Below are 12105 nucleotides of genomic sequence, written 5' to 3' on the forward strand. Positions count from 1 at the left end.
AGCGAACCATTAACCTTCTGGCCTGTAGCCTTGTGCGGCATTTACTGTGCCAGAAAAGCATGAACGTGCCAACGTCGACATCCACATTTATAAACAGTTATTGTTATTTGTGATCGTGAACATTATTTTGAGTTAATTCTATGAGGGGGGCATTTCATATTTTACAGTAGAGCAGTGCTGGTATTTCATATTTTCCAAAGAGCAGTGTTGGTAGCCTCAACCGTATACACAAACCATCAGTCTCGAAAAACCATCAGCATCATAACAGCGGCACGCACTTTACCTACCCGCCCTGCAATACTGCGCATCTTGTGCTTGTTATTGGATTTATTTGTGCCAAAGCGTGCGGAGCGACAACAGTCAGTCCGTGTCTCTCTTCTCGGTCGTTGCTATGTACAGATCTTCTTCAAAGCAGTGCTCTCGTTCAGAAGTGAGCACATCTATCTCTTTGGACTTTTGAGTCTTCCTATTCTAGTTTTCTACATCACCTTTTGGAAGGTGGACATTTTATGAAGTTCTTAAGGTAAGGCAAGATCTTTCTTATTTTTTTTGTTGGTAACACTTTAGTTGACACCTAGCATCATAACACATTATGACATGGTCATAATATGTCATACAATGTCATAACAGCTGATATAACTTGTCATAACATGGTCATGACATTTTTTTAGACTGGTTGTGACATATATTGCGTTATTTTATGGCTGATTATGACACCTACATAAGAGTGTCCAAACCCACAAACCCCTCCACGGTAGTTATTGTATGGCTGGTTATGAAACCAAGAACCACAAAACCTACCACACAAGGCAAAATTACACCATAGCTTAGTTGTCAACAGTATTTTTATGTTATTTCACATTTTCTGAAATTGACCATATTAAATGGTAATTGTGTACACATTGATGTCACACATGCACCCACAACAAAGCTCTGTTGCTGATGAATGCAAGAGCAGATTTCAGGAGCAGGACAAGACATCCTCTTTTTAACTGATGACTGACTGTACTTTGGTAAGCCTATCTGGCTTACATGATTCTGATGTTTATAATGCTTATTGACACTGTCATAAAGTGTCTTTTCTACAAGTTCTTTAAAATCTGATGAAAAAAACATGACTGTAAAAAAATGCATTTACAAGTTACCATAAAGGATTTAAGGAACACACTGTCAAACAAAAGGAAGCTTCTTGGCAGAGAAAAAATGTGAATACATGTGGGTCTTGACACTTATGTAGTTGTCACAATTAGCCATAAAATAATGCAATATATGTCACAACATGTGTAAATATATGGGTCATGACAGCTATGACCATATTATTACAGGTCACGACCATGTCATAATGTGTTATGACGCTAGGTGTCAAGTAATTTAAAAAAATGTTCTCTTCTAAATGTTAGAACGTAATGATAAATCATCAAAGCATTATGCCTATCCATTTAAAAAAGACTTAGCCTTTTTTTTTTTACGCATACAAATTGTCACTTTTCAAAGCGAGATGACGACTGCATTCACATGGTCCATAATCAACCTAATTATATGACTGACCTTAATTGATACTCTACAACTACATATTTAAGTTGTAGTGTCAAAGTTCAGTGAGTAGATGGCCTACAGTGTATACGACTGTCTTTCTGATCAATGGCAGGTGGTATAGCAGTCCACCCACTCCCATCCATCTAATTTCAGCTAGAGATTGGCACAATTCAGTTTATAATTCAGGAACTGAAATGTAGTTTGTGTGAATGTAATTAAATATAGATATTTTATTACACATTGAATTCTAACATCTACATGAGTTAAATTTGAATTATTTCCATAATAAGGTTCTGAAATCTCTCTTGATTTCTTCACATCTGGCATTCTGTGTATGTGCATAGGGTGACTAATTGCTTCTCATTCATTCTGCTTGCTGATTTTAATATCTTGGTTTTGGTCTGGTCTTGGATCTGGTCTTGGATCTGGTCATGTCCAGTTGTTGACTGGAGGTTGTTGAGGATTACAGATCAGTTTATCTGTGTTTAGCCTGGATTCAATTAGTATTTGTGATCTTTCAAATAATTTAGCTGTACTTGATTGATGTCACGTCTTAGTGTTTTGTGTTTTCGTTATATATTTTGGTCAGGCCAGGGTGTGACATGGGTTTACATGGGAGGAATGGACATGGGAAGACGTATTGGATGGCAAAGGTTGTTACACTTGGGAGGAGATACTGGCTGGAAGAGATCGCCTCCCATGGGAACAGGTGGAGGCACTTAGGAGAGCAGAGGCAGCCGGAGATAAGAGCCGACGATACGAGGGAACACGGTTGGCAAGGAAACCCGAAAAGCAGCCCCAAAAATTTATTGGGGGGGGGGGCTCAGAAGGAGAGTGGCTGAGTCGGGTGTCAGACCTGAGCCAACTCTCCCTGCTAATCGTGAAGAGCAGTTGCAGTGGGAGAGGCTGCATCACTTGGAGAATTGGACATGGGAGGAGGAACTGGACGGAAAAGGACCCTGGGCTCAGCCTGGAGAATATTGCCGTCCCAAGGAAGAACTAGAGGCGGCTAAAGCAGAGAGGCGCTGGTATGAAGAGGCAGCACGGCGACGCGGATGGAAGCCTGAGAGTCGGCCCCAAAAATGTATTGGGGGGGGGGCTTACAGGGAGTATGGCTATGCCAGGTAGGAGACCTGCGCAAACTCCCTGTGCTTACCGGGGGGCTAAAGAGACCGGGCAGGCACCGTGTTATGCTAGTGAGCGCACGGTGTCTCCAGTGCGGGTGCATAGCCCGGTACGGTTCATACCAGCCCTTCGTATTGGCCGGGCTAGAGTGGGCATCGAGCCAGGTAAGCTTGGGCAGGCTCGGTGCTCAAGAGCTCCAGTGCGCCTGCACGGTCCGGTCTATCCAGAGCCACCTCCACACACCAGTCCTCCGGTAGCAGCTCCCCGCACCAGGCTTCCTGTGCGTGTCCTCGCTCCAGTATCACCAACGCCCGCACCACGCATCAGGCCTACAGTGCGCCTCGCCTCTCCTGCTCTGTCGGAGTCTCCCGCCTGTTCAGCACAGCCAGAGCCTTCCTTCCCTCCTGCGCTGTCGGAGTCTCCCACCTGTTCAGCGCAGCCAGCATTTTCCTCCTCTCCTGCACTACCGGAGTCTCCTGTCTGTTCAGCGCTATCAGAGCATTCCTTCCCTCCTGCGCTGTCGGAGTCTCCCGCCTGTTCAGCGCTATCAGAGCCTTACTCCTCTACAGCGCTGCCGGAGCCTCCTGCCTGTTCGGAGCAGCCTGAGCTGTCAGTCTGCAAAGAGCTGTCAGTCTGCAGGGAGCTGTCAGTCTGCATGAAGCAGCCAGAGCTGTCAGTCTGCAAGGAGCTGTCAGCCTGCAGGGAGCAGTCAGAGCTGTCAGTCTGCATGAAGCAGCCAGAGCTGCCAGTCTGCAAGGAGCTGCCAGTCTGCAAGGAGCTGCCAGTCTGCAAGGAGCTGTCAGTCTGCAAGGAGCTGTCAGCCTGCATGGAGCAGTCAGAGCTGCCAGTCTGCAAGGAGCTGCCAGTCTGCAAGGAGCTGCCAGTCTGCAAGGAGCTGTCAGTCTGCAAGGAGCTGTCAGTCTGCAAGGAGCTGTCAGCCTGCAGGGAGCAGTCAGAGCTGCCAGTCTGCAAGGAACTGTCAGCCTGCATGGAGCAGTCAGAGCTGTCAGTCTGCAAGGAGCTGCCAGTCTGCAGTGAGCTGTCAGTCTGCAAGGAGCTGCCAGTCTGCAGGGTGCTGTCAGCCTGCATGGAGCAGTCAGAGCTGTCAGTCTGCATGAAGCAGCCAGAGCTGCCAGTCTGCAAAGAGCTGCCAGTCTGCAAGGAGCTGTCAGCCTGCATGGAGCAGTCAGAGCTGTCAGTCTGCATAGAGCAGTTAGATCCGCCAGTCAGCCATGATCTTCTAGATCTGCCAGTCAACCAGATTCTTCCAGATCAGCCTGTCAACCAGAATCTTCCAGATCTGCTAGTCAACCTGAATCTTCCAGATCCGCCAGCCAGCCAGGATCTACCGGAGCCTACTACCTACCTGAGCTTCATCTCAGTACTGGGCTTCCTCTCAGTACTGGGCTTCCTCTCAGTACTGGGCTGCCCCTCTGTTCCGGGCTGCCCCTCTGTTCCGGGCTGCCCCTCTGTTCCGGGCTGCCCCTCTGTTCCGGGCTGCCCCTCTGTTCCGAGCTGCCCCTCTGTTCCGAGCTGCCCCTCAGTCCCGAGATGCCCCTCAGTCCCGAGATGCCCCTCAGTCCCGAGATGCCCCTCAGTCCCGAGATGCCCCTCAGTCACGAGCTGCTCCTCAGTTCTGTGGGGTTCTGGGTGAGGACTATTAGGCCATGGTCGGCGGCGAGGGTGGATTATCCCAGGACGCGAAGGGGAGGAACTAGGACATTTATGAAGTGGGGTCCACGTCCCGAGCCGGAGCCGCCACCAATGACAGACGCCCACCCGGACCCTCCCTATGGTTTTGAGGTGCATCCGGGAGTCCGCACCTTGGGGGGGGGGGGGGGTTCTGTCACGCCTTGGTCTTAGTGTTTTCGTTATATATTTTGGTCAGGCCAGGGTGTGACATGGGTTTACGTGTTGTGTTTCGCATTGGGGGTTTTATAGGATTGGGATTGCTATGATTAGGGGTGTGTCTAGTTAGGTTTGGGCTGCCTGAGGCGGTTCTCGATCAGAGTCAGGTGTTTGTTGTCTCTGATTGGGAACCGTATTTAGGTAGCCTAAGTTTCGCTTTGTATTTCGTGGGTGATTGTTCCTGTCTCTGTGTAGTGTTCACCAGATAGGCTGTATTAGGTTTCACGTTCCGTTTGTTGTTTTCGTATTTATTTAGTTATTTCATGTATCACCGTTTTCTTTATTAAAGATCATGATTAACCACCACGCTGCATTTCAGTCCGACTCTCTCTCAACAAACGAAGAACGCCGTTACAATTGAGCTTGCCTGGTGCAATGCAACCAATTAAATAAACCACTAGAGAAAACCCCACTTGGCACTCCAGGCAGTCAAAATGTTTTTACGTATTTTTTAAAACCCAGATCTGCCCAAGAGACAGCCCTAGAGAATATGCTGATTGAAATTCAGAATGATTGCTATATGGTAAATTCCATCAGTGGGTCTCGCCTGTGGCTTAAGTAATGAAGTGCTGCAGGTGAACTGACAGCATCTGGAAGTCAGTCTGATCGGATCATTTCTCATGTTGGTGGAGGTTTTTTCTAAATCCAATTGAACTTCTTCACTTACCTTTCTTTAGAAGTAAAGAGTAAAGTAAGGATGAAAGTGCCCACAGGTGGTATGTGAAGTGTATTTAGCTATAAAAGAGGACTTCAAAACTACTTGTCAACTCTGTTAAAATGTCATATGTGAAAGTTAACAACAGCCTAAAGGAGTGTACTTATCAATCATAGGCAGTTTGGAGCTTCAGAGAGAAAAGAGCTTGATATCAAGGATAATTCTCTTCAGTCAAATATTTGAGAAATTTGCCAATTTGAAGTGATGTGATTGATCGCTTTGATCGTTTTGATGCCTTGGTGCACAGAGGGGTACCAGCATGCCAGCAGAATATCACCATAAAAAATACTTTGGAATTTTTCACTCGAGCTCATGTTTTAATTGTCTCTGTGTGTGTGTGTGTGTGTGTGTGAAGTTGAGAGACAGCATACACTTGTTGGAATCACAATCATCAAGGAAGAAAAATGGTTCAAGTTGATTTCTGGAGACTAGGTTGTGTATGTTGTATGTAATGGTGACCAATCACTATCCACTTCATGTGAGTGTGGTATTGCCTTTTATTACCTGTAGATTGTGAAGGCTTTAACCTTTCTGAGCATGGGCATTCTTGATTGGATGATTTTGTAAATAGGATGTTTCTAACATCGTCTCAGCACACGGTTCTGGTAATCTAAATCTGAATGACTTCAAAGGTTGAAATGGTTACACCCAGTGATGTAGTGGTAAAATAATAGGTGGGTGAATGCTGATAGCCATTCAGGATTGTTTAAAGAAGTAACGCTCCCTATACTAAAATGCATTTTCCCGCAAAAGGTGGGTAAACGCTTGAGCAAAATAAAAAAAATTCATAAACGGTATTTACTTGCGTTTACCCTCCACTACAGCCCTGTTTACGCCTCCCTCCACTTACTGCCACACACACACACACATCCATAGAGACCTACAGTACACACAATATAATATTTATCACGTATGGTGTACTGTATGCCAATGGTAAGTGCCTTCAAGGTTCAACGCCACAATTGAAAGATGGCTTTTGACAGAATTTTTTTAAATCTGAAAATAGCCAGACTGTTGCACATCATCTCTACCAGAACCTTTCTTTTGTCAACCACTACAGTATATTCACAAGGTGTCCAACGTGACGAATCATTTCACTATCTGTACAGCACAAAGAAACCCACAATCTAAAACCACCATCTCACCGTCATACTCTCCCTCCCATTTTCTCTTTCTCTCTCTTTCCCTCTCCCCCTCAATCCCTCCTCAGATTCCACCATGACGCAGACTCTGGATCCCAACTGCTCCAACAGCTCAGAAGACTGGAACAGCTTTTACTTCAACTCATCAAGGGAACCCCAATACCTCCAAAACCCACCTTACTACTACACCCAACAGAATATCACCTATGTGGACTTGTACCTCCACGAGCCCTCGGTGGCTGTGGTCTTCATTGTGTCCTACCTGCTCATCTTCCTGGTCTGTATGGTGGGGAATGGTGTGGTGTGTTTCATCGTGCTGCGGAGCAAGAATATGAGGACAGTCACCAACCTCTTCATACTCAATCTGGCTATTAGTGATTTGTTGGTTGGCATATTCTGTATGCCCACTACCCTGGTGGACAACATCATAACAGGTTAGTACTCAAAGGCCTCCTAACCCTGACCCTACCCCTCAACCACAACACTAACCATAGCTTCATGTCCAAACTTTGGCTCAACCTTAACCCTACACAATTGCATGATTGCCCACAGCTGTGGAGGGCACCTGGGCAGGCAATCAACAGGCAGTGGTTGGTAAGGACGTGGACGCACTAGCTCTCTCTGTCCTTATGGGACACCTGGTAAAAAAAAAAATGGGGGGGATATGGGGAGCCAGGGCGCAGAGTCAGAGCCAAAGCCCTCTCCTGACCACGAGCTCCCCGAGCCAAGGGATAGAGAGGCGGTGGGAGTGAGCCTCACTGCCAACAGCAGAGGTTTGAATTAGGCAGTGCTTAGCAGAGTACAACAGGGAAACAAGTGAGAATACCCGGTTCACCAGCAACCCCCAATCCTCTTCGGACGCAGCCTTGATGCCGTGCATAACGAGGGAAAGGGAAAGAGTTAGTCAGGGCGCAACCAAGGCTATGGGAACCAACAGGTCTGTGTTGGGAGAGAGAGGTGGTTCACCAGCGACTCCCAATCACCTTCGGACGTGGCCGTGAGGCCGTGCATAATGGGGAGATGGGGAGAGCCAGTTGGGTGCAACCCAGGCAAAATGGTGAGATGCAGTGAGATGCGGGGAGCCGGGACGCAGAGTCAGGTGGGTGCCTCCCTCCGAGACGGGAAGGGAAAGGAGGAGTGCACGGGGGAGAAAGGAGAGAGCCGAGACCCCCTCTCTTTACCACCGAGTTGTCCTGGTCTACACTTAGGAGGACAAAGGCCACACGGAGGCGGCCTGCTACTGCCCCAACTGTGAAAATCCGGGGGTTCCGATTGATGGCAAGGCAACCCTCAGACACGCGTAGCCCCAGGAGGAACCTGGGGCAGCAAGACAGACAGAGAAAGGGGGAGAGCCAGTCTGGCACAATCAAATCAAACTTTATTTGTCACATGCCCCGAATAAAACAATTGTAGACCTTACCGTGAAATGCTTACTTACAAGCCCTTAACCAACAGTGCAGTTCAGAAAGAGTTAAGAAATTATTTACCAAATAAACTAAAGTAAAAAATTATAAAAAGTAACACAATAACATAATAATAACGAGGTTATATAAAGGGGGTACATGTACCGAGTCAGTGTGCGGGGGTACTGGTTAGAGGTAATTTGTACATGTAGGTAGGGGTGAGGTGATTATGCATAGATAATAAACAGCGAGTAGCAGTAGTGTACAAAACAAATGAAGGGGTGTAAATTTAATAGTCCAGTGGCCATTTGATTCAGCAGTTTTATGGCTTGGGGGTCGAAGCTGTTAAGTAGCCTTTTGGTCCTAGACTTGGTGCTCCGGTACCGCTTGCCATGCGGTAGCAGAGAAAACAGTCTATGACTTATGTGACTGGAGTCTCTGACAATTTTATGTGCTTTCCTCTGACACCGCCTATTATATAGGTCCTGGATTGCAGGAAGCTTGGCCCCAGTGATGTACTGGGCCGTACACACTACCCTCTGTAGCGCCTTACGGTCAGACGCCGAGCAGTTGCCATACCAGGCGGTGATGCTCTCGATGGTGCCGCTGTACAACTTTTTGAGGATTTGGGGACCCATGCCAAATCTTTTCAGCCTCCTGAGGGGGAAAAGGTTTTGTCGTGCCCTCTTCACGACTGTCTTGGTGTGTTTTGACTATGGTAGATCATTGTTGAGCTCTCCAGCTCTCAACCCGCTCCACTACAGCCCTGTTGATGTTAATGGGGGCCTGTTAAGCCAGGCTTTTCCTGTAGTCTACGATCAGCTCCTTTGTCTTGCTCACGTTGAGGGAGAGGTTATTGTCCTGGCACCACACTGCCAGTTCCCTGAGCTCCTCCCTATAGGCAAATCCAGGCGATGGGAACCAACAGGTCTGTTTAGGGAGAGAAAGTTGGCAAGACCCGGTTCACCAGCGACCCCCAATCGACCCTGAACAAGTCTGTATTGGGAGAGATACAAGCATAAAATATCAGCGATTTACTTTAGTTGGAACCGCACACTGGATCCATGCACCTGGTATCCGAGCGGGATAGGGGGAAAGCTCCAGGGGTCCCCAAGGGTGTGCTGGGTGTCCATGGCTTTATTGGGAGAGACCCCGACTGGAGAGACCAAGGCCCCTACCCAGGGTCAGTCACTGGGGGGAGCCACTGGCCGTTTCAGAGCAGTTATCCAAGGGCACCAAGGGCACCCAATACAAATCAATAAGAGCACTCTGAAAAATGACAGTCCCACTTTTCAACCTTCTCCCTCTATGGAGCTCCAGACAGGCTCCCACTGACCTGGTGACTTCTGCCCCCCTCGGGGTACCCACTTTCTGCGTTTCACTCCTGCCTCACCCTCTGGAGCTCCACGCCTTACACTGGAGCTCCACAGCCTAAGCCCAGAGCTCTAGGCCTACACTCGAAGCCTGCCCTCCATGCCTGCCCTGCCTATCCACCTGCCCTCTTGCCTGACCTCTCCCTGGGCCTGAGACCATGGCCTACTCCCTAAGCCCACCCTATGGAGCTCCACACTGTCATTCACAGTTCAGCCCTGCACATGGTAACCCACCCTTAAAAATGCATGAAAGATCCGGGGCCAGGGAGGGCTGGGGCAGACCAAATAAACACCATCCGATTAAGGACACAAACTCAATAAAATGATGCACAATTATAATTTATTCTCAATTTATTTTGAATCAGCATTCTTGGTTTTCTGGGCAACCTGACCGAATTCTAATAACGATTCTGTGTATCCAAAATGTAATCCACAATTCCTTGATCTGTAGCTATCTTGGGTGAAATTGAATGTTGAAAATAGGGCTATGCGCTATAGACTTCCTTAGACAACTTAGACTTCCAAACATCACATCACAGCCCATACTCTTCAAATATTTCCCCCCACGCTTACGCCAAGCCCCGACAGCTATAGAAAAATGTCTTGGATGATCCCTAATAACGGCTTAGAGAGGGGTGGATTTGGTGGAAGCGCTGTAGCCAGTCAAATCCTTCTTCCGACAAGACAATTTGATATTACCCGAAAGCATAATTGGTTTTGTGACTATAAATACAGAGTTGGTACCCCTGGTCCTCTGGAACCACTTCTGAATATTTTTTTTCATTGAAAGACAAGAGATTGCGATGGCCAGTACTCAAACAGAGTCAGCCCTTGTTTGATCAAACCGCTGCTTTTTTGTAAGAACGTCTGCAGCTGTACGGGGATTAGCAAACGGGGTTGAACCTAAATCATTTTCCAATTTCTTCATTCTGAACAGAACCGATGTTTTTTCTCATTCCGTTCCACTTTTCCGAGTAGCAAAATAAACTTCTGAACCGGTTCAGAAAAAAAAAAACAAAGAACCGGTTTATATTGTTTCTTTCTGTTCCCTTTTTAACCTTTAAAATCTACAGTGCAGCTTGCTATGGAGCGGACAAGCTACCTAGTTATTTACAGACAAGTGTAGGGCGCGAGATGAGACTGAGATTTTGCACGTGGGGAGAGAGGATAGAACAGGAGGCTTGGCTTGAATCCCTGGGCACATTGTAATGACATCTATATTTTAATATGCAAAAAAATGGAAGCTGTGAGATAGTCTGCTCCTGTGTCGATTTTCGTCATTTTAGGCTCAAAAGAAGCATGTCATCCTCACATTTGGGCTGGCCACTTTTATCCTCTGTTCCCTGGTAGTTTAGAGATGTTAAAAGTTTGCTTAAAAGTCATGAACAGTCAAAATCATGTTTTCATGGAATTTGATATTTGGATGAAACCAGATCAAAGTATGATGACTAAAAGAAAAATGACTGTTGCTTATACATGAATTAAGTTTGATCATAACGTTACTGGTCCATTCCCCAATGTCAAACACTTGAATTCAGGATGCAGGATTATTAAGGGGCTAGGGTGACATCGCCCTAACTCTCTCATTTGAATACACCAATGGTAACATGATATTCTCTTACCTCATTTTAATAAGTACCGCCTAGTCACCAACATTGGAGAAGGTGTGTTTGTGGAGGGGCGTGATTTATATAACTAGATAGCTACTCTACTGGTGCCAAAAATTGACTGTAGGGTGTCAGCAAATATAATTAAAAGTTTACACTATCCATCCATGGCAAAGATACTTAAATGTCTCCCCATTCATCTGTATCTGATGTGAGCTAGTTACTGTCCAGCTAGGTCTTCAGCCAGCATGGGACAAAAGGCGGGGAAGGGTCGTTAAAAACTCTACCAGTTGTCATTTCAACACATCAATCAGTGTTGCTGTGAGACAAGAGACAAATGGGAGATATAAATAATTTACATAATTGATTAAATGTAAATGTTGTTTGAGTTGTTATGTACATCACCAAATTTTCTTGAGATAATTTTTTTGCAACACGGCTCACTGCATCCAAGTTTCTTGACATAGGAGTTTCAAAGAGCTGTCAATAAAGGCGAGCTCATGAATACAAGCTCTCTGCCCACTTAGCCTGGTAGTTAGCCATGAGAGAATAAGTACATTTTCTCAAATTGTGAGCATTTCTACCCCCATTTCTAGTCACTCAAAAGGCTACAGAATAACTGTTCAGGAGCTATAAAAAAAGATGGTATTTTAACTAAAACTTTTATGACTAACTTTTTGTTATTAGATGGTTGTTGAAGGAATTCTAAATTCCTCTGTTTTATTTCCCAATCAAAATTAAACACTCTGTCAATGCATTAAGAGGTTTGTAAGACCCTTAATTTATAAGAATGGACAGAGCCCCGGTCTTAAAAGTCAGGTAACAGCGTTTAATTCAAGAGAGTACTGCCTTCATACACATTTTACCACAGGCTATAAACTGAAAATGACATCAGCGTTTTCTAAATGTTCTATCTCTTCTTGACACTGGTAGAGAGGCCCTATAGTTCAAGCCTTCCCTCCTCGCCTAAAGCCAAGGTCAGTCAGTGTAGATAAGCATTCTAGACAGTCTGGATATAGTCCGTCCCTGCCATCTGGAGATAGTTCATTCATTTGTACAAAGGAACAGACCGTCATTGTCCTAACTTTTGCCCACGTTCACACACCTCCGTTCCAGTACCAAGGCTGTGTCTCAAGCCTTCCCACATCCGTCTCCCTACCAATTTAATATAATTTACGAGTCAAGGTTCTCTTGTGTAGATAAGCATTCTAGTCAGTCTGATTCAATTGTACCAATGAACAGACTGTCATTGTTACTAAACTCTTGACCACATTCACTTCAGTACTGGGATCAGAT

The 12105-nt window shown here is 46.1% G+C and overlaps 1 protein-coding gene across 1 annotated transcript in view; it reads left to right on the plus strand.

Annotated features, from left to right (window-relative positions):
- The first annotated feature begins 276 nt into the window (after positions 1–276).
- The window catches only part of LOC109873570 (neuropeptide FF receptor 2), a 35698-nt gene continuing 23869 nt past the window's right edge, over positions 277–12105 (plus strand). The window contains exons 1-2 of the mRNA XM_031808705.1: positions 277–523; positions 6495–6860. Coding sequence (XP_031664565.1) covers positions 6503–6860 — 358 coding nt within the window. The 5' untranslated portion in view covers positions 277–523; positions 6495–6502. The remainder of the gene's footprint in view (positions 524–6494; positions 6861–12105) is intronic.

Source organism: Oncorhynchus kisutch, linkage group LG29 (assembly GCF_002021735.2).
Source record: "Oncorhynchus kisutch isolate 150728-3 linkage group LG29, Okis_V2, whole genome shotgun sequence".
NCBI classification, from domain to species: Eukaryota; Metazoa; Chordata; class Actinopteri; order Salmoniformes; family Salmonidae; genus Oncorhynchus; species Oncorhynchus kisutch.